Below are 18812 nucleotides of genomic sequence, written 5' to 3' on the forward strand. Positions count from 1 at the left end.
GTGTGTGTGTGTGTGTGTGTGTGTGTGTGTGTGTGTGTGTGTGTGTGTGTGTGTGATAACATGTACAATACTGTACGTACTCTGAGTCGTCAATTTACACGAGTGTCTAAGGAACTAATACACTCCTCAATGAAATCTCAATGAGTTTCAACCATGGGTTTTCATTGAACATACTGCAAACAATTAAGCAAGTAGGACGAGTAGCTACCTAACTAAATTGAGGACTCAGTGTATGACTTTCCCTTCCCATCTTCACCCGTAACTAGCAGCTCTTTCCTCTCTCTTTCCCTGGCTGCAGTTTGCATCCTCAGGGCTCTTTACTGTGTGGCTCTTGTGGTTTCTGATCTAGTGGCCTTTCTCAGCTTCCGTACCACCCTTTCTCCCCTGTGGTACCCCCCTCCTGCCTTAGAGGTGAGCTTAGGTGTGCCATCTCGGCCTGATCCTGTCCTGTGCCACTCTTCCATGCCATGCTGAGCCATTCCATGCCATGGCCTGCTGAATCAACAGAAATGCGCTCACCCATTCTAACCCATTTGATCACCCAAAACCAGCCACTTCCATGCCAATCTGTCACGCCTTCCTTCTGCCTTCTGTTTCTCTTCTCTAAAAACCCTTGTCCTCTTTAACATCCCCTCACATTCCCTTTATCTCTCTATCGCTCTACTGTGCTCACACCCTCTCTCTCTCGGTCACTCATTCATTCTGTCTTTCTCTCTCTTAGGATGATATGCACAGTATGATTGATCAGCAGCTCATGGAAAAGCACCAGGAGGAGTGGAGGGTGACCCCCTACTCCCTCGCTGGGTCCTCCGGGGCCCCCTCCGGCCAGTCCTCCAGACGAGCCCATCGCCTCTCCGATGGAGACAAGCGGCTCTTTTCCTTCTTCAAAAAGAACTGAGCGCCTCTGGACTGGCCCGAGTAAGCAAGAGAGAGAGAAAAAGAATCATTCAAATAGAGCGCAGAGGGAGAGAAAATAAAGACAAAGACCGAGTGGCAGTGATACACACTATTAGACGGGGGGGGGGGGCTAAAGAGGTTCAAGGGTCATTTTGCACTTTATCTGTCCCATCATGTCCTACCTTAAACATGTTGAAACAGAGAGTTAAGGCACTTAAAGAAGGAGTGAGCAACACTGTTAGGGCTCACTCACACCAGTAGCGCTTTCTGGCCGAGAGTACTTGGTACCTCCTGAACGTAATTTGAGAACCGAGTGCGCACCGATTTTACATGTGGAAAAAGTTGTCAGTCAGACGTCTATAGCGGGTGGTCCCTAAAACACACTGAACGATCGACAGATGAACGCTAGATCCACATTAGATCCACATTCAGTGTGATGTGTGCGAGCGTTTACACATGCAGAGGCCTTGGCTCCCATCCCATAAACACCCATTGGGCTTACATATATTTCAAAGAGGACGGTTCCCCAGTAGTGCCTCCCAGTGTCTCTACCCCACTTCCAAAACCCCAGACTGGGAGTGTATGTATACGGTAGGGCTGGCTCCTGTGCCCTGCCACATGCCAAGGTGTCTGGGGAGAAGGTGTTCAATAAGGGACTCACCAAGGCGTTGGGGTGGAGGGAATAGGACAGTGGGACAGGGATCTGGGTAAGGGAACATTAATTGAGGGACAAGAACCAGCCTCTGGTTGGGAAGCAGCATTGTTACAGCTAACTCCAACATGTTCTCAGCTTTATTCATATATTCAGGGATTTACAAAGAGGCCTTATTCCCAATCAATCCAATGGATGGATTTCTTTCGGTTGGTATGCACTTCACAATTATGGTCGTGCCATAGCATTGGTTATTAGAGTTAACACAACACACCAAATGTCCATCATTGAATATCACTGAAGTGTAAATGTATAGATCAAGCCACAGTAAATCCATAAACATAGCACTTTATGCATATCAATCATAAGTTTACCTCAGATACTCAATACTGACTGAGCAACCAGTGCATGACCAAGGGAGAGTTACATTTACCAAGCACTGAATGTATGAAAACCAGCTTATCTAAAGTGATGATAGGACTGTTTCAGGTCCATGGACATTTCTACACAGGCCTCTTGTTAGTCTCTGACGTCTGAATAAATCTCTGGGCCGCTGGCGTTAGCTGCAGCCTCTATCCAGGTGGACTTTTTCTACAGTTAGAATGTCACGTTTTGCGTACGTTTGACGTACAAAAAAAGTATTTTCAAACATTGTCTGTACAATGGCCATCATCATGTATATTCCTCCTAGCTGACCAAATCCTCCGAACTGTTTACATTAGCTTGAGAAAGGAGAAGTCTAAACGGTCTCTCAATACGTCTGCAGTGCCTAACTTTGGCAAGTCAAAGGCATCCATATTGCGCTACAGTTAATTGTCAAATGACCATTAATTGGAACACAAATGTAGATGATATTGATTTAGTAACCTACTCAGTCAGGTACCACCAATCCAGTTTCACAGGAAAACCTATTGACAGGGCCTACAGAGTGCTTTAGCTATAGTATCACAGTAATACTGCCATTCCCATTGGTTCAAAGCTTATGATAGTGGACACTTCATTTTCAAGCTTCCATAATGGCCAGACAAACAGTCACCTCCAAAATGATTGGCACCCTTGATAAAGATGAGCAAAAAAATACAGTATAAAATAAATAATACCAAAATTGTATGCTCAATAAATGTGAAAATTATATTATTTTATAGTAATACAATTGCTTAGAGTAAAATATTTTGTTCAACAAGTAATTAACAAAAAATCTCAAAAAGATAGGTGTCTAAATTATTGGCACTATTTTCAATACGTCCTCTTGTGAGGATAACAGCACTTATCTTTTTTCTGATATTTTATGAGATCATTCCTCCATACAGGATCATTCCAGAACCTTGAAAGATCCATCCACATTTTACAGTAGGTACGAGGTTCTTTTCTGCATATGCATCCTTCATTCGAGGCCAAACCCACCACTGGTGTGCGTGGCCAAAGAGCTCTGTTTTAGTCTCATTCAACCATAGCACCCACTTCCTATCCAAGTGCCAATGCCGTTTAACAAACTCCAGGCATTTACATTTGTTGGTTGCTCTCAATAAAGGTAGTGGCGTTTAATTGTAGATTTGGAGACTTGGTGACCCCAAGACGCAACCAAGTTCTGTCATTCTCCAACGGTGGCCCTTGGACTTTTTTTTTTTGCCTCCCGAACCATCTTCCTCAATGTGCGCGTAGTACAAGATACACTTGGGTCTTTTACCAGGCAAGTTTACCATTGTTCCAGTGGTTTTAAACGTATTCATTGTGTCCATAATAGTGGTAAGTGGTATATTGGAGTTTTCAGTCGTTTTATGTACCATTGCCTGATTTATGAAAGTCAACAGCCATTTGCCTTTCCCCATGGTGATGGATGACAAAGGGATTTTACATGTTTGTTACCTCATTTTTCTACCCCAGTAAAACAGGAAGCCATGGAAGGCCACAATACAGTTCCTTTAGCTGAGATTACCTTAAACAAGTAGAATGATAATGCAATCTTTAGGGGTGCCAATCATTTTGATACATATTTTTTTTTTTTTTTTTTACTTGTTCAACAAAATCTCTTTCCCTGAGCAATATTGTATTAGTATGTTCCTTTTTTGCATACAATATAGCTTGGTATTTGTATTATTTATACATGTTTTTTGCTCATCTTTATCAAGGGTGTCAATCATTTTGGAGGTGACTGTATCTGTGACTCCATATTTGTAGAGTGTGTGTAGATAAATGTGATGCGTCTGAACCGTCATGGCGTGTTTAAGAATGAGACTGGCACAGCCCTCTGACATCTGTCTATGTATGGAAAGTCATATCTAGAGCACCTGAGCAAACCTATGCAGATGTCTTCTCGCCATCTCAGTTGGTAAGGTTGTTGGTTAGGATCAACCCAAAGAATTATTATTTTTAAAGAGTTGAGAGTAGGTTTGGATGAAATCAATATATTTATAAATGCATACCTTTTTCAATGGAAATCTCATATTTTTTTGTTGTTTAAAAAACTTTAATTGTTCATGTATTTTTATTTGGTGTTTTGAGTTTTTACATACAAATTGGGATCTCTGCGGAAAGGGAGAGGAGGGTGAAGATTATAAGTTTTACATGTGACTGTTCAGTTCCATCTTTGTAGTAAGTAATTCTAACTTTCATGCAATTCACTGAATGTTGTTGAAGTTTGAGTTACACTCAAGTCTACCGATGTTTGATTCAGAGGTGTTCACCAGTGTTGGGTTCAATTCGAATTGAGGGCAGTCAATTCAGGAAGTAAACTACAATTACAATTCAATAATCGAAAAAAGGGCAGTTATGTTCAATGACTTCTCAATAAACTGAAAAAAAGTTGATACTATTTATAAAAAAAATAATTACATTTAAGAATTTGCAATTCAAATCACTTCCTGAATTGACTACCTTCAATTTGAATTGAGCCCTGCCAAGAGTGAGGTCTGCCTTTCTGTCTGTTGTCTAAGCAAGTGTGGGTCGGGGCAGGGGTCCAGGTGGGTCGTTGGCTTACATTTTTAGTGCATTGCAAAATTATTATAAATTATTTTTTATATATATACATTTTCGGGAATGGAAAAACGCTTTCAGTGTAAACTTTAACAACTAAAACCAAATAGAAAGTATGTAGAAAAGATAAGGGACATATATATTTTTAAATAATACTCTATAGTCTTTGAGAACTTGGAATCAACAAAATAAAAGCCCCCATTGATTTTGTTATAATGTTTGAGCATATGAACACAGCATTAGCCATGTCAAAATGTGTAGAATTGCAGAAGATTTTCATTAAAAACTGCAAAACATTTCTCTCAGCTCCATGGCAAAATGTATAGAATTGCAGAAAGATTGGCTTTAAAACAGCAATATTCGATTCAGCTCCATGAAGAATTGCAGGAAATTAGTTTTAAAATGCCATTTTATTTCAGCTCCATGGCAAGATGTATAGAATTGCAGGAAATTTGGTCTGTGTATATTTTTGCACTGCTCAACCCTTATGGTGGGTCACGACTCAAAAGACACCTCAATTAGTGGGTCATGAAGTAAAAAAGTTTTGGAACCCGTGTCTAAGCAGCTGTGGTGTTGTATTGATCTGAGAGGATGGTTAAGTGGGTCTAACACCAGGAGCCAGTCAGCTCTGAAAGGCACTGGCTAGCTGCATGATTATAGTGGACATAAAGCCAACCACACACAGTTAGACTGCAGCCTCAGAACTGAGTGATGAGAAGTTATTCTGCATGCTAAGTTAGGGTTGGTTGAACATGGATCAAACATTAACTTATATTACGAACGGGATCAAACAACACTTATCATGACCAGAATGTAAGTTTTCTCATATCCTTGTCTTTTTGGAAAGAAAAAAAGTGAATTCTGTAGTAATTTGTAATGTAACAGGCCAGAGGTCTTGAACTCAGCCTCATGGCCTGTTGTCACCAGAGGGGTATACTACAAAGTAAGTTCTATGACTTAGCCAGCTAACTTGGCAACCAAATATTCTGAAATAACTCAAACGAAAAATAGAAAGATGAGCATAAAATGGGCACAGTCTAATTAACTTATCCAAAAACACATATCTAAGATTTCCTTTCTTAATGGAGCAGAAAATCAATAGTTATTTCTGGTTGTTTATCAAAGTTAGTTGGTCACTTCATGAATCCTTCTTCGTAGTATAGAGCTGTGGTGTTCCTGGGCGTGGCCTCTGGTAGAAAAGTTTGGCCGTTCTGTTCATTCAGAGGGGATACGTTCAAGAGCTCTGGCCTGCTGGTTACTTACATCCATGTTATAGTTTTTTCAGTTTAATGTTATGTACTCTTCATGTATATGTTATGTCCAAAATGACTGTCAATTGTATTGTTTTCATTTTCTATTTGAATACTCTTTTTAAAGTCTGTCTCCTGTCCTCAATCTTACTGTCAATCAGCCTGAATCCTGTGGAAGAGTTGTTCTCCTGCGTTGACTGTCTGTGTGTGTGTACCTGGGGCGGGGATGTTGGGCTGTCTCTGTGTGTGTGTACCTGGGGCGGGGATGTTGGGCTGTCTCTGTGTGTGTACCTGGGGCGGGGATGTTGGGCTGTCTCTGTGTGTGTGTACCTGGGGCGGGGATGTTGGGCTGTCTCTGTGTGTGTGTACCTGGGGCGGGGATGTTGGGCTGTCTCTGTGTGTGTGTACCTGGGGCGGGGATGTTGGGCTGTCTCTGTGTGTGCACGTTGTGTAAAAAGCAGACATTCCATGGAGTGTGTCACCTGCTTGTCCTTACAGGTCATGTTCTTTGGAATTTCACTTCATCTCAGTGTTTGTCCTTTTTCATTCACCAATGACACACATTGTTTGGGTTGCCAAACTATTTGGAACCTTCGAAAATAAGCCATTGACCATGGTCATTTGGGAGAGTAAATGTGGGAATCTGTGGAAGGTCTTGGTATGGATTATTTTTGTATCAGTACACCCATTTCCCCCCTGACTCACCACCATAGGGTAAGAAACATAGCTTTCTGTCAACCTCATTATTGGACAAGCTTCAATAATGACACCATTGCCATTTAGCCTTCATAAATGAATGTTGTACTGAACTTAAACAGCTGCCCCTTTCTCTCCTGACACATTAAAGCTTTTCTGTAATGGTAAGGGACTACATACCCTGCTCAGAGTCAATTGAATATCGATAATACACACTGTTGTAAGAGTAATATTTATAAGGTCATTAAATAAGATGCCAACTTTAATGTAGTCTTGACACTAAAAGGCACGATCTCAGATCACAAGTGAACTTAGTATCAAAGACAGTTTGAAATGTTAAGTGAGAATGAGCGACTGAGAAATGACACACAGCTATGTGATTTGACACAGGTTACGTATGCATAAGTGGATATGCATTTATGCATTAATATGCATACTCGTTGAAATATTGTACATATATGACAAACTAGTTTTTCTATATTGATGACACTTTCATAAAGAGGTAGATAATGTTTATGATGGGGCTGGAAATGTAAATGAGTATGGTTTTATATTCATAGCAAATTACTATTTTTAGTATTGGGGAAAAAATATCCAAAACACTAACTCAGAATGGATTTTTATAGCAATTTTTCAGGGGAAAACATGCATCCAATGAATGTTTCTATATGTGAGGGCCACTGTGAGAAACAAATACACGGGGAAAGAAAGTATCTCGGTAGTGTTACTACTTACTTTGGCTTCTCTCTGTGTATTGAGAAAAACACCTTGCCATCTATGGACAAAACGCTATTTACCACGCCACTCATATTCTAAGTAAATGAATGATCTACACTGAGTTCATAGTTTCATTGTGGTCAACAACAAAATAAAACAGCTTTAAGACACATTCAAGTGGCACAATTCCTCCATAGTTTTATTCACAAAAAGTTCAAAACAAACCCAGGCTAAGCTTCAAATCATTGACAGAAGAGAGCAGTCGTTATGTGTCAAATATTTCTTTTAAAACGTTTATTGATTAAATTCATGTAGGGAAAATGAATAGTACATCTCTTTTCTCCAGTGTACAGCCAACCACAGCTGATAAGTGTGTTTTAACCATAGCACACGAGGCATGTCAATACATGCACAGTTGCAAATGTGTATGTTCTATATACTGAATATAAACACAAATATTTTTTTATATACACAATGAATAGAAATCATAGTCAGATTTGTTACCATTTCTCCACTGCCTGGCATGCGTCACCCAACACTCAGGTTGTGGCACTGTCATGTGCACCACACCAATGGTCATCTGGTTAGGGTCACAGACCTCCCAACTCCACATCATAACCACCTCAGCTATCCTCAAGCAGAGGAATAGGTATTCGGGGCCCGGATGTGTGTAGGAGAGGGCTGAGGCCAGGGATTCCATTTCTCCATCACTAACGGTCCCCCATAGCAGACCCTCAGAGAGGAACCCGTCACACCGCCCGCCACATACTCAAGCGGAACACTGGGTAGTAACACTTCAGTTGAATGGGTAACCAGATTGTGACAAGTCCTACATAAAAACATGACACGACCAGGCATAAACATGTGTTAACAGTTCAGAATATCTTGCAAGCTGAAAATCCTGGACAATTTATGAATACTACATGCATGTCAGATAACATATACATACCCCTTCAAACAAAGTGTTTCGTGTTAAACACACATGGCTAACCAGTTTGCAACGGTACATGGTTAGTGCACTGACTCCCATTTCCTGTCAACACAGTCCTGGCACAAACCAAATTCACCCTGTAATGATGATAAAGATGTCCAATATCATTACAATGCCCCACAAGTGACCAAAGCTAAGAGGGTTGAATCCATAGCTGTGAAGAGGTGCTGATATGAGGGTGTTTGGTGCATGGGAATAGGGAGGCCTGCAGCTGAAGTGTGGTTAGAGAGAGCAGCGCAGGGCTCTCCCCCCAGCCACCCGAGAGTTACCCAGGCCTTAACCCAAAACGACTACGCCCAGTGGGCCTCTATCACAACAGTCCAACAGGGAGAGCCAAAGAACTCACTTTTCATTCACATCACATATTGGCAGTATCATTGTTAAAAAAAAAAGAATAATCAAAAAAAAAAAGTGGAAGATTTTATTTTCTTTTAAAAGCAAACTTAGTGCACAATAAGACTGCAGTGAGTGGTAGATGGCAGAGCATTGTGTCCCCGGGCCATGGGAGTGGTTCACTGCTCTGACCAGCACTGAAAACAGGTCGTTGGCTGATCGATCGACATTACTGTAGGACAAAGGGGAGGAGAAAAAGCTTGGCAAAAAAAAATGAAAAAATAAACTAAGAAGATAGTCACCAATTCTGTCCATTGGATTGGTTGCTAAAGGGTGCCCATCAATCATCATTTTCCCCATTAAGTCAAAAACAAATTAGTTCATGATCAGTTGGTGTGAACCGTGGTAAATAAAGGTGTCTGAAAAGTCTAAATAAAAATGTACAAAAGGTTGTGAATCCCTTCCCTCATACCCCATCCAGTTTTTCCATTTAGACCCCTGTTCCAACAACTGACCCCCACTGCCCCCACCCCCCAAAAAATGTATCATCCGAAAAAGTGAGTCCTCCTCTTCAGGTGCAGAGTTTCACTTGACTCGTAATGTCCCGTGTGAAGTGGAATGACAAGGAGAAAATAGATACGGATGTCAGAATATTTGTATACACATATAGAAATCAGAGCATTATGGCCGTCAGTTTTCAGCTTGCAGATCCTTCAAGAAAGAAGGAGCTCTTAAATATTGCCCATCTGCTGAATTCCAAATAAAACTTGATCTGACTAATATAATCTGTACATTTTTAGTTAAGTCTTCATGATTTGTTTGTTCATTTAAAGGGGACCGTTTAAATTTCTTTCTTTTTTTTCATTGTATATTTATTAAATCTATCTTAATTTAGATGCTTGGTGTCCCATCCCGTGTGCCGTCTCTGAGGCAGACGCTGGTGGTCTTTGTGATTGGGGTTTGAGTTCGCTAGCAGCACTTTTTCTTTCGTTTACTGTTCTTGGAGAGTTTGACCACGTCGTTCTGTTGCTGCTGCTGCTGCTTGGCCAGCACCTCCTTCTTGGCTCTTAGCACTAACTCTGTGATGCAGTTAAACATCTGTGGGGAAAAGACAAAAAAACATGGTGAACACAATCAACTAACATTTTTAGGATGAGAGCTTGTTTTCTTTCCCTCCACTAAAAGCAACAACCTCGCCTTCAAGTCCATGTCCCATGAACAACTCCACCCGTTCAACTTTCCACTACTTATACCAGAGGACCCCTGACCCACCTCTTCAACATTGATGTTCTCTTTTGCACTTGTCTCAAAGAGGTTGATGCCCATCTGCTCTGCAAACTTCTGTGCGTCAGTCGTCTCCACCACCTTTGAGTTGGGATCGTCGTTCTTGTTTCCCACTGAGAAAGAATACGAATAGGAAGACCATTTGAGCTTTCTCAACTCCAAGTAGGGACTATAAAGTCTGTTTTATTACTTCCCAAACTCCTAAATTTTCCCCATTTTTTTTACTCTGAAAATGATGCAGAAAGTAAGAGAACCACATGAACCCACACATGCAGACAGGGTGAAACGTGCAAATTAATACATTTTTCTAATTACTTAAAAAAAAAAATAATAATGTTCTACTAAGTTAATCATATCTTTGAATATTTTGTTTTAATGTCTGGACGGATTTCATAAGGCCTTACGCAAGGGTCCCTGATGCAACAACACTGCACTGGGTAAAGGTCATTGAAACAGGTGGACTGGACTCACCTAATATTCGACACACATCATCACAGTTCTGGTTGATTTCATGTAGCCATCGTTTCACATTGACAAAGGACTCGGCACTCGTGACATCATATACCACTATGACCCCATGCGTTCCCCTGTAGTATCTGGAGAGAAAGAGAGAGAAGTCAGCATTTTGACATACATTTCATGTGCACTAGGGGGAGCCCAACTCAAAGAGACCTGCCAGAATAAAGGAAACACTTGAATAAATGACAGATAAAAGTATATTGAAAGCAGGTTCTTTCACACAGCTGTGGTTCCTGAGGTAATTAAGCATGTTTAGGGTTATGTATAAAAGATTGCCCGGTTGCCCATTATTTTGCCTAGAAGAGATCTCAGTGAGTTTTTTTTTGGGGGGGGGGGGGGGGGGTCTCAAAGAAGCATAAGCATTGTGTTGTGTCACCAGTTCAACCCAATTGAACACTTATGGGAGATTCTGGAGCGACGCCTGAGACAGCATTTTCCACCACCACTTTATGATGGTATTTCCTTTATTTTGGCAGTTACCTGTCTTACAAACACATGAGATTTTCAATCAATCCCAACAAACTGATGTTAACAAAGCCAAAAGTATGCTTGAAGGACTGCCCATTCTCACATGAAGTAGAAATGCTTCCTTTTGATCCCATAGACCAGGGTTCCTCCAGTAGATGGCCCGCGGGACATATTCAGTGATTTGTTCTTGGACATAAGACTATAAATCCCCAGTAAATTAATTCAGTGATTTTAATATAGGAAATCTGTTCCAAGTATTCCCACACATAAATAGAGAGACATATGTGATCGTATCTCAATGTAACCAAGGTTTGAAATTATTCCGTTTTTTGTCAAATACTATATCTGTTATTGCGGTCAATTTGCAGTATACAAATGATTTATATCTATGTTCCAGCCCATGACCATCCGCTGAAGGAATGAATCGTCCCACGGCTGAATGTAATTGGGGATAGACGCAGACCTGTTCCAATAAATGGCACAATATAACAATCTATTTCCTTTCGTCGCCCTCTAACAGCCAACATGACCTGAAAGCATATTACATATTCACTGACTCCACATGCTGCTAGGAGTTCAATAATCCCTATTAGTGACCTGAAATCATGAGAGCAGGAAGGGGCGTGTCTGAGGCAGGGTAGGGCAGCGGTCGGCAGGAAACCAGAGCTGATGCTTATCACAGGAATATGACAGACAGATATACATGGAGGGGAAAGGCAGAGATACAAGTAGAGGACAGCCACAGTATTCATGAAAACCTGCCACCCCCGCCCCACAATGTCTGAAAAGTAGGCCACAAAGAGAGGGGGCATCCCCCATCTGACTGCACCCCACACACACAATATACAGCTTTCAAAGGGGTGTGTGTGTGTGTGTGATTGCATTGGCCAGACAGAAGCGTTGTCTGTCACACACAGCCCAGCAGTAACGGACCAGTCAGCGGGGCGTTATGCACAGAAGAATGGAGAACCAGAAACACGCAACAGGCACAGGGGCAAGACTCCCAGTCCCTCCACCACACACACACTCCCAGTCCCTCCACCACACACACAGGCTGCTATCCACTACGAAGACATATGGCAGCTATGGACTGTGACTGACAGACATAAGGCTAAAACACACCCTGGCTGGACTGACCACTGAAATGCACTTAGGCCTAATGAGGCACCATGCCACTACTTCTCCACAATTAACAATCAGCAAAAACAACCCAGCAGCACTCACCACCCCCCTCCTCACACAGCCAGCCAGGTTTTCAGACACACTGACTGCATTCTGTAGACTTGTAGGAGGTTTTCCCACAGGAAAACCAGCAGCTCTGTTTGAGGGTAATTCGGCATATTTTCCAGAGGGTTTTAAAAAAATTCAAAAATAAACAAAGCAACAGGTTCAAATGCCTCCCTTTCTCAAAACCTTTTATTTTTTTTGAGTGAATGGCGGCAAGGTTTCTACTTTCTCCACTCTTTCATAGTCCTAGGCAATCAAAGCCAAACAGTGTCAAAGATCTGTACAGTCCTCGTCAAAGTCCAAAGGGGTGAATAGTTTTTAGACGCTGTGCTGTCCATGTCAAACTGATAGTAGTGTGAGTCAGATGGTTGTAAGGTGCTGTAATGAGGACTAGATCACAGACCTTTAGTCCACCTTCCTGAGTGACGGCATTCTTGTTCAGGAACACAGACTACTCATCACTACTAGTGGTCGACCGATTAATTAGGGCCGATTTCAAGTTTTCATAAATCAGTAAATCGGCTTTTTTTTTTTTACACCGATTATGGCCGATTACATTGCACTCCACGAGGAGAGTGCGTGGCAGGTTGACTACCTGTTACGCAAGTGCAGCAAGGAGCCATGGTAAGTTGCTAGCTAGCATTAAACTTATCTTTAAAAAATTATCTTAACATAATCACTAGTTAACTACACATGGTTGATGATATTACTAGTTTATCTAGCTTGTCCTGCGTTGCAAATAATCGATACGGTGCCTGTTCATTTATCATCGAATCACAGCCTACTTCGCCAAACGCGTGATGATTTAACAAGCGCATTCGCGAAAAAAAGCACTGTCGTTGCATCAATGTGTACCTAACCATATACATTAATGCCTTTCTTTAAAATCAATACACAAGTATATATTTTTAAACCTGCATATTTCGTTAATATTTCCTGCTAACATGACTTTCTTTTAACTAGGGAAATTGTGTCATTTTTCTTGCGTTCTGTGCAAGCAGAGTCAGGGTATATGCAGCAGTTTGGGCCGCCTGGCTCGTTGCGAAGTATGTGAAGACCATTTCGTCCTAAAAGACCGTAATTCATTTGCCAGAATTGTACATAATTATGACATAACATTGAAGGTTGTGCAATGTAACAGCAATATTTAGAGTTAGTGATGCCACCCATTAGATAAAATACGGAACAGTTCCATATTTCACTGAAAGAATAAACGTTTGTATTTGAAATGATAGTTTCCGGATTTGACCATATTAATGATCTAAGGCTGGTATTTCTGTGTGTCATTATATTATAATTATATTATAATATAAAAGTCTATGATTTGCCAGAGCAGTCTGACTGAGCAGTGGTAGGCAGCAGCAGGCTCGTAAGCATTCATTCAAACAGCACTTTCGTGAATTTGCCAGCAGCTCTTCGCTGTGCTTCAAGCATTGCACTGTTCATGACTTCAAGCTTATCAACTCCCGATATTAGGCTGGCAATACTAAAGTACCTATTAGAACATCCAATAGTCAAAGGTATATGAAATACTAATGGTATAGAGAGAAATAGTCCTATAATAACTACAACCTAAAACTTCTTACCTGGGAATATTGAAGACTCATGTTAAAAGGAACCACCAGCTTTCATATGTTCTCATGTTCTGAGCAAGAAACTTAAACCTTAGCTTTTTTACATGGCACATATTGCACTTTTACTTTCTTCTCCAACACTTTGTTTTTGCATTATTTAAACCAAATTTAAATGCTTCATTATTTATTTGAGACCAAATAGATTTTATTAATGTATTATATTAAAATAAGTGTTCATTCAGTATTGTTGTAATTGTCATTATTACAAATCTAAATATAAAAATGTTAAAAAGTAAAATCGGCCGAGTGATCGGTATCGGCTTTTTTCGGTCCTCCAATAATCGGTATCGGTGTTGTAAAATCATAATCGGTCGACCTAATTACTACACCTATTTCTCATGACAGAGAAGAGAATGGCTGGGCACACTCATCCACTTCAGCTTAGAAAGTCCTCGCTTGAGAGAAGATACCAGCCACAGTTCAAAAACTAATATGAATTCAGAGAGGAATGTCTTCCAATTCTGTTTTTGCTTGTAATTTGTGTCCACAATTGAAAAAAAGGCAATGACGTGACCATATTCCACTTGGCACATTACAAGAAAATAAAAGATGCATCTGACAGCCAGCTCAATACCGGTGTCCCAAGAAACCCAGACTCCACAGGAGTAATTATCTGTCAAACATGCAGCCAAGGTACACAACGGACAGAAAATGTGAACATTTGGACAGTGACGGCAAGGACAAGGAAAAAATGAAATTCCATTGGTACAAATGAAGAACATATAACAAGGTGAAGCAAATCAATGGGCATGACACCCAAGTGAGAGAGGCATTGAGCCCCAATCTTTACTGTCCTATAATTCTGTGTGACTAAAACGCACCTGTTTCTAAAATGTGTAATTAGGCTCTGTGGAGAATTCCATCAGTTTCCAAAAAGAGCACAGGGGTTATTTGAAATGTCTGAGAAGTACTTGCTCAAACTATCTTAAAAAGTTGGCCTCGTAAAATATCGGTTGACATGTTGCATGGTCAATGGGGCATGTGTGAGTCTTGCTAACAGCCCAGTGTGAAAGTGAGCGTTGCCTCTGCCTGTACTCACGTGGAGGTGATGGTGCGGAAGCGCTCCTGTCCTGCCGTATCCCAGATCTGCAGCTTCACCTTCTCCCCATTGATCACCACTGTCCGGATCTTGAAGTCCACTCCAATCGTGGTGATGTAACTACCTGCAAACACACACAAAAAAAAAAACAGGTTATAAGACGCAGTGTTTGATTTGCAAGGGAAGGACTCACTGTACACAGTGCGAGTTGGACAGTTGTTCAAATTCAACAGACCAAATGACTCATAACTTGCTAGGTGGGTTAGGAGTAACATTTACTCTTACCTGAAAATGTGTTGTCTGCAAAGCGCAGGAGGAGACTGCTCTTCCCCACTCCTGAAAAGGACAGGTTGAGTCAGGTTAAAAGGGCTTACAACAAGCTAGGCAGGAGATGTGATTTCTTACCACCCTTTCATTATGACAGTTAGGCTACACAGAGGTTTCTAGAAGTAAGCTCATTTGAAAGAAGTTTGGGTTGTTGTGTAAACATATGCTTGCCACTGCCACCAAGGAGTTCATATTTCCACAGCTCTTTTTCTCTAATTATAAATGGGCCAGGAAGAATAACAGAGGCACATAAACCACCTACAACTAGGCTGGTGTGTCTCCTGACCTCTTTGGTATAGGTAAATTAGCACAGTCAGACAGCCAGGCCTTGACAACAGGCACTCAGACAAATACATGTTATCTAGTATAGCCTTTGTATAAGGACAGTGATAGCTGAACTCTGCATAACCTTTAGTAGGTTAAAGATCACAATAACACAGAAGTATAGTTTTGATACAAATGATGCAGGTCAGGTACAGACCATAACATCCCGGGACGGTTTTGCTAATAACGTTGTACTGTGCACCAATAAGCAATGAGATAACACATTCAGCAAAATCCCCAAGAGGCACAGACAGGTGGCTAGTTAACCGTCAGGTGAGTTGGCAAAACTGTCAGAGCTGAATTGTGAGTCCAGGAGGAGGGACTAACAGCTCAGATCAGTTGCTAGCAGAAGGTAATGTGATCGTGTCTGGCTGCGGTTGATTGGTCCCGAGTTAAAAGCCCATCAGAAAATAAATCCCTCTGATCGCTCTCTGGAGTCTCGTTCTTTCACCAGACTCCACATTACTGGCAGCTAAAAGAAACAGAGATAGTGTCCTTTATGCGGGTGGAATATCATTTAAACAAAACTGTCAGGCCACTAACAACCACATCAAAGACGAGTACAACTCTCATAAGCCTAACATTCACACAGAGAGCATCTGGGGAATCCCAGGGCTCTAGTGCATCACACATTCCTCCCTGTTGATGTCCAATCAGGGGGATAATAAGAGTTCAGTCATGCTCTACCAGCTACCCAGACAAAGCAGAACCAGACCACCATATAGGCTATGTCATTATCATCTTTTAAACATCAGGCCGTTGAATGCCGGGAAAACCCATCTTTGTTTTGAATGATGGACTGGAGAGTCTAGTCAGTCAGTAGGGCCCGGACGACACCCGTATTGCGATACTCGTTAGTGTCATGGCAAGGGAACAAAACACAAAGCGGTTTTAAATTCTTTAAGAAAACAGCCTTAATGTTGGAAACAAATCATTAGGTTGTCGTCCAGAGTCACATTGATTTGTTTTCCAAGCTAAAGCACACAATATTTTCCATACAGCAGGTTGTTAAAGGACCAAAGAGTTATCTTATTCGTGTTGCCAAGGAAAAAAATAATATATCGCAATACTGGTATCGTCCCGGCCCCATCAATCAGTCTTGATAACAGAGAATCATAATCAATGAGTGAGTGAGTCGAGGGGAAACCCGTTGAAGCTCTGGTACCTGGCATGTCCACATCTGGTCTGACTGGTAAAACATCCCTCAGTGATACTTGGGAAGACTTATCAGTGCAGCCCTATCTTTGAAGGAGTACTTGGCAGTCATATTAGGTACCTGTGGTGATGATATAGGCCATTGCCTGCTCACTTGTAAAAACAACTGTCCAGGGCAATCAGCAAAAGCCACAAAATACAGTACATGTTATTCAAATCCTCAGTACTATATTTAGGCCTGGTAAAAAAGGTGAAGCACAGTAGCCTGGGTGGGAGCTAGTTGCTTTCTGCTTTGTTGTTGTCATGCAAAACACCTGCTACAGGTGAGGTGGACCTCTGTCAGTTCAAATACTGGTTTTACTTGACCAATTACCTGCAGAGGGACCAAGAGGGGCAGAAAGGGACCATTGAGCAGAGGTCCTAAACCCTGTATGTGTCAGATCTATCTGGGCAGCAATTGAATGTTTAGGCTCTCTGTCTGAGACGGGGCAGGTCAGGACTCTCATTTGAGCATTGGTTTCAATCTTCCCATAATCTCATAACAGCGGTACCAATACTGGTTCCAGACTGCAGCCAAGGGGACACAGCACCCTGTGTGTCTGTGGTAGTAAAAGGGCTGCTGTCTTGCCCACTATTGTGATCAGCCGGCTGATTGGATAGTGCCAGGACTGGGAGTGTCAATGGCTGAAAGGATCTTTACCTTCAAAAAGGATTGTGGAGTTGGAAATGCAATGTTGGTTGTAGATGTATGTTTTGACATGAATGCAGCAGTCTTTAGAATTAAAATAAACATGAGGTGGAAAAAAACTGAAAATTAAGTAGTAGTATGGTTTTTAATATACCTTATATTATGGAATTCAGTCACTTAGTTGGATCTTGATAGTAAACAATTTAAATTCCTTCCTTATTGGTCTACTAACGTTGGGCCCTTAGGGCAGATATATTCAACTCTTAACCATCAGGCTCCACACCGTTTAGGGTTTCTGTTCTACTTGATAATTAATTGCACCCACCTGATGTTCCCGCTCTAAATAAGTCCCCGATTCGAGGGGAACAATTAAAAAAACGCAGTGGAACTGGCTTCGAGGTCCAGAGTTGAGTTTGAGGCCCCTATGTTAGGGGGATCATCTAGAAATCATTCAGGGCTCATTGTAAACAACTCTGCAATCAGTATCACATAAATATTGCTAGTTTGTCATAGTTAACATTCCTTCACACAGGGAACACGCTGCTGAAATGTTTTTTTTTTCTTCTTCTAACTACATTGACAAACCACCTAACGTTAACTAGCCAGCTCACAGCAGGATAACACCAGAGTAGCTGGTTGTCAACTCAAGGGAGGCTAGCGTTCTACCTAGTAGTTAGCTAGCTCCTGGGCTAACAAAAAAAATAGTATCCAATAACTAACGTTGACTGGCAAGTTTGCTAGCAAGCTAACAACACTTGGCAAGTTGTAAGAAATAAGTCAAATATTTAGCTCCAATATACATACGTGCAACGCCATAATAGCTAGTTAGTAAAATATTCCGCTAAATAACAAAAACATCTTAAAATGGTTGGAATTCGTCCCAGTGTGGCAGTACTAGACGCTATCGTGCAATATCTGGCCTGATCGGCTGACATGCCCAGCCCTGCGATGCACACCTCGGCGCAAGTGTCACCGCTCTCTCCCCAAAATATTGATGTGCATTTTTAAAACTACACATAGTAACGTAGACGTTCACTTAAACATGAGTCCAAAATCACGCTAGGAACCTCGACCTAGTTTTCTGCGACTCATTGTGTAAATACCTGGAGAGGCCCATTTCCCGTTACGCATCCCCGGTATTCGCTTACCACTGTCACCGATGATGAGCAGCTTGAATAGGTAATCGTAGTCCCTGGCCATGCCGGTAGTTGGTGGGTTACCCCCGCCTTTTGCCGTTTACTATGCTCTTCTTATCGACTTGCTGTCCGAACCCTTGGCTTGTCGTACACAAGCACTACCCCCGATATGAATTAGAATGATTACCCCCCTATGCCCAATTGCTAGCCCCCAAGCCGGCGGCTTTTTTCTCGGGGATTCGAGGTGTCAGCAATACTTTCCCTACGCTACAAATAGCCGGAACTCCGTTTCCTTGTCTGGTGGTGGCTGCACCCAACCCTTACGCGACCCAGAATCACTGCGCAGACGCACGACAAGGTCGTGGGCCCATTGATGCAGGATGCTGTTGACTTCAGGTTGGCAGCTTTCCATTTGTTCCCGAATAACTCACTGAGATAAAACCAGATTCAGATTGGATATTCGCCTGTAGTTTTCCTTACTTCCACCAACAGCAGTTAGGGA

The 18812-nt window shown here is 41.7% G+C and overlaps 2 protein-coding genes across 3 annotated transcripts in view; one reads left to right on the forward strand and one right to left on the reverse strand.

Annotated features, from left to right (window-relative positions):
• LOC106579948 (BICD family-like cargo adapter 1) overlaps nt 1-4820 on the forward strand; it is a 29357-nt gene extending 24537 nt beyond the window's left edge. Inside the window, exon 10 of the mRNA XM_014160375.3 lies at nt 722-4820. Within this exon, the coding sequence (XP_014015850.3) occupies nt 722-898 (177 nt within the window). The 3' untranslated portion in view covers nt 899-4820. The remainder of the gene's footprint in view (nt 1-721) is intronic.
• A 2644-nt stretch (nt 4821-7464) lies between these two features.
• Nucleotides 7465-18691, reverse strand: rab35b (RAB35, member RAS oncogene family b). Of its 2 annotated transcripts, none has more exons than XM_014160050.3 (6): nt 18278-18691; nt 14966-15016; nt 14681-14804; nt 10265-10389; nt 9782-9906; nt 7465-9607 (listed from the first exon to the last, which is right to left on the reverse strand). In XM_014160050.3, exons 1-6 carry the CDS (start codon nt 18372-18374, stop codon nt 9479-9481), a joined length of 651 nt encoding a protein of 216 aa, XP_014015525.1. In that variant the 5' UTR covers nt 18375-18691; the 3' UTR covers nt 7465-9478.
• Between the last annotated feature and the right edge of the window lie 121 nt (nt 18692-18812).

Source organism: Salmo salar, chromosome 20 (genome assembly GCF_965601325.2).
Source record: "Salmo salar chromosome 20, fSalSal1, whole genome shotgun sequence".
Classification (NCBI taxonomy): domain Eukaryota; kingdom Metazoa; phylum Chordata; class Actinopteri; order Salmoniformes; family Salmonidae; genus Salmo; species Salmo salar.

Coding starts and splice junctions, on each gene's coding strand:
- rab35b (XM_014160050.3), bottom strand. CDS start 18,374: ATGGCCAGGGACTACGATTACCTATTCAAGCTGCTCATCATCGGTGAC. Junction 10,390..14,680: donor TTCCGCACCATCACCTCCAC/GTGAGTACAGGC, acceptor CTTTCTCTCCAG/ATACTACAGGGGAACGCATG. Junction 9,608..9,781: donor AGAACATCAATGTTGAAGAG/GTGGGTCAGGGG, acceptor TTTTCCCCACAG/ATGTTTAACTGCATCACAGA.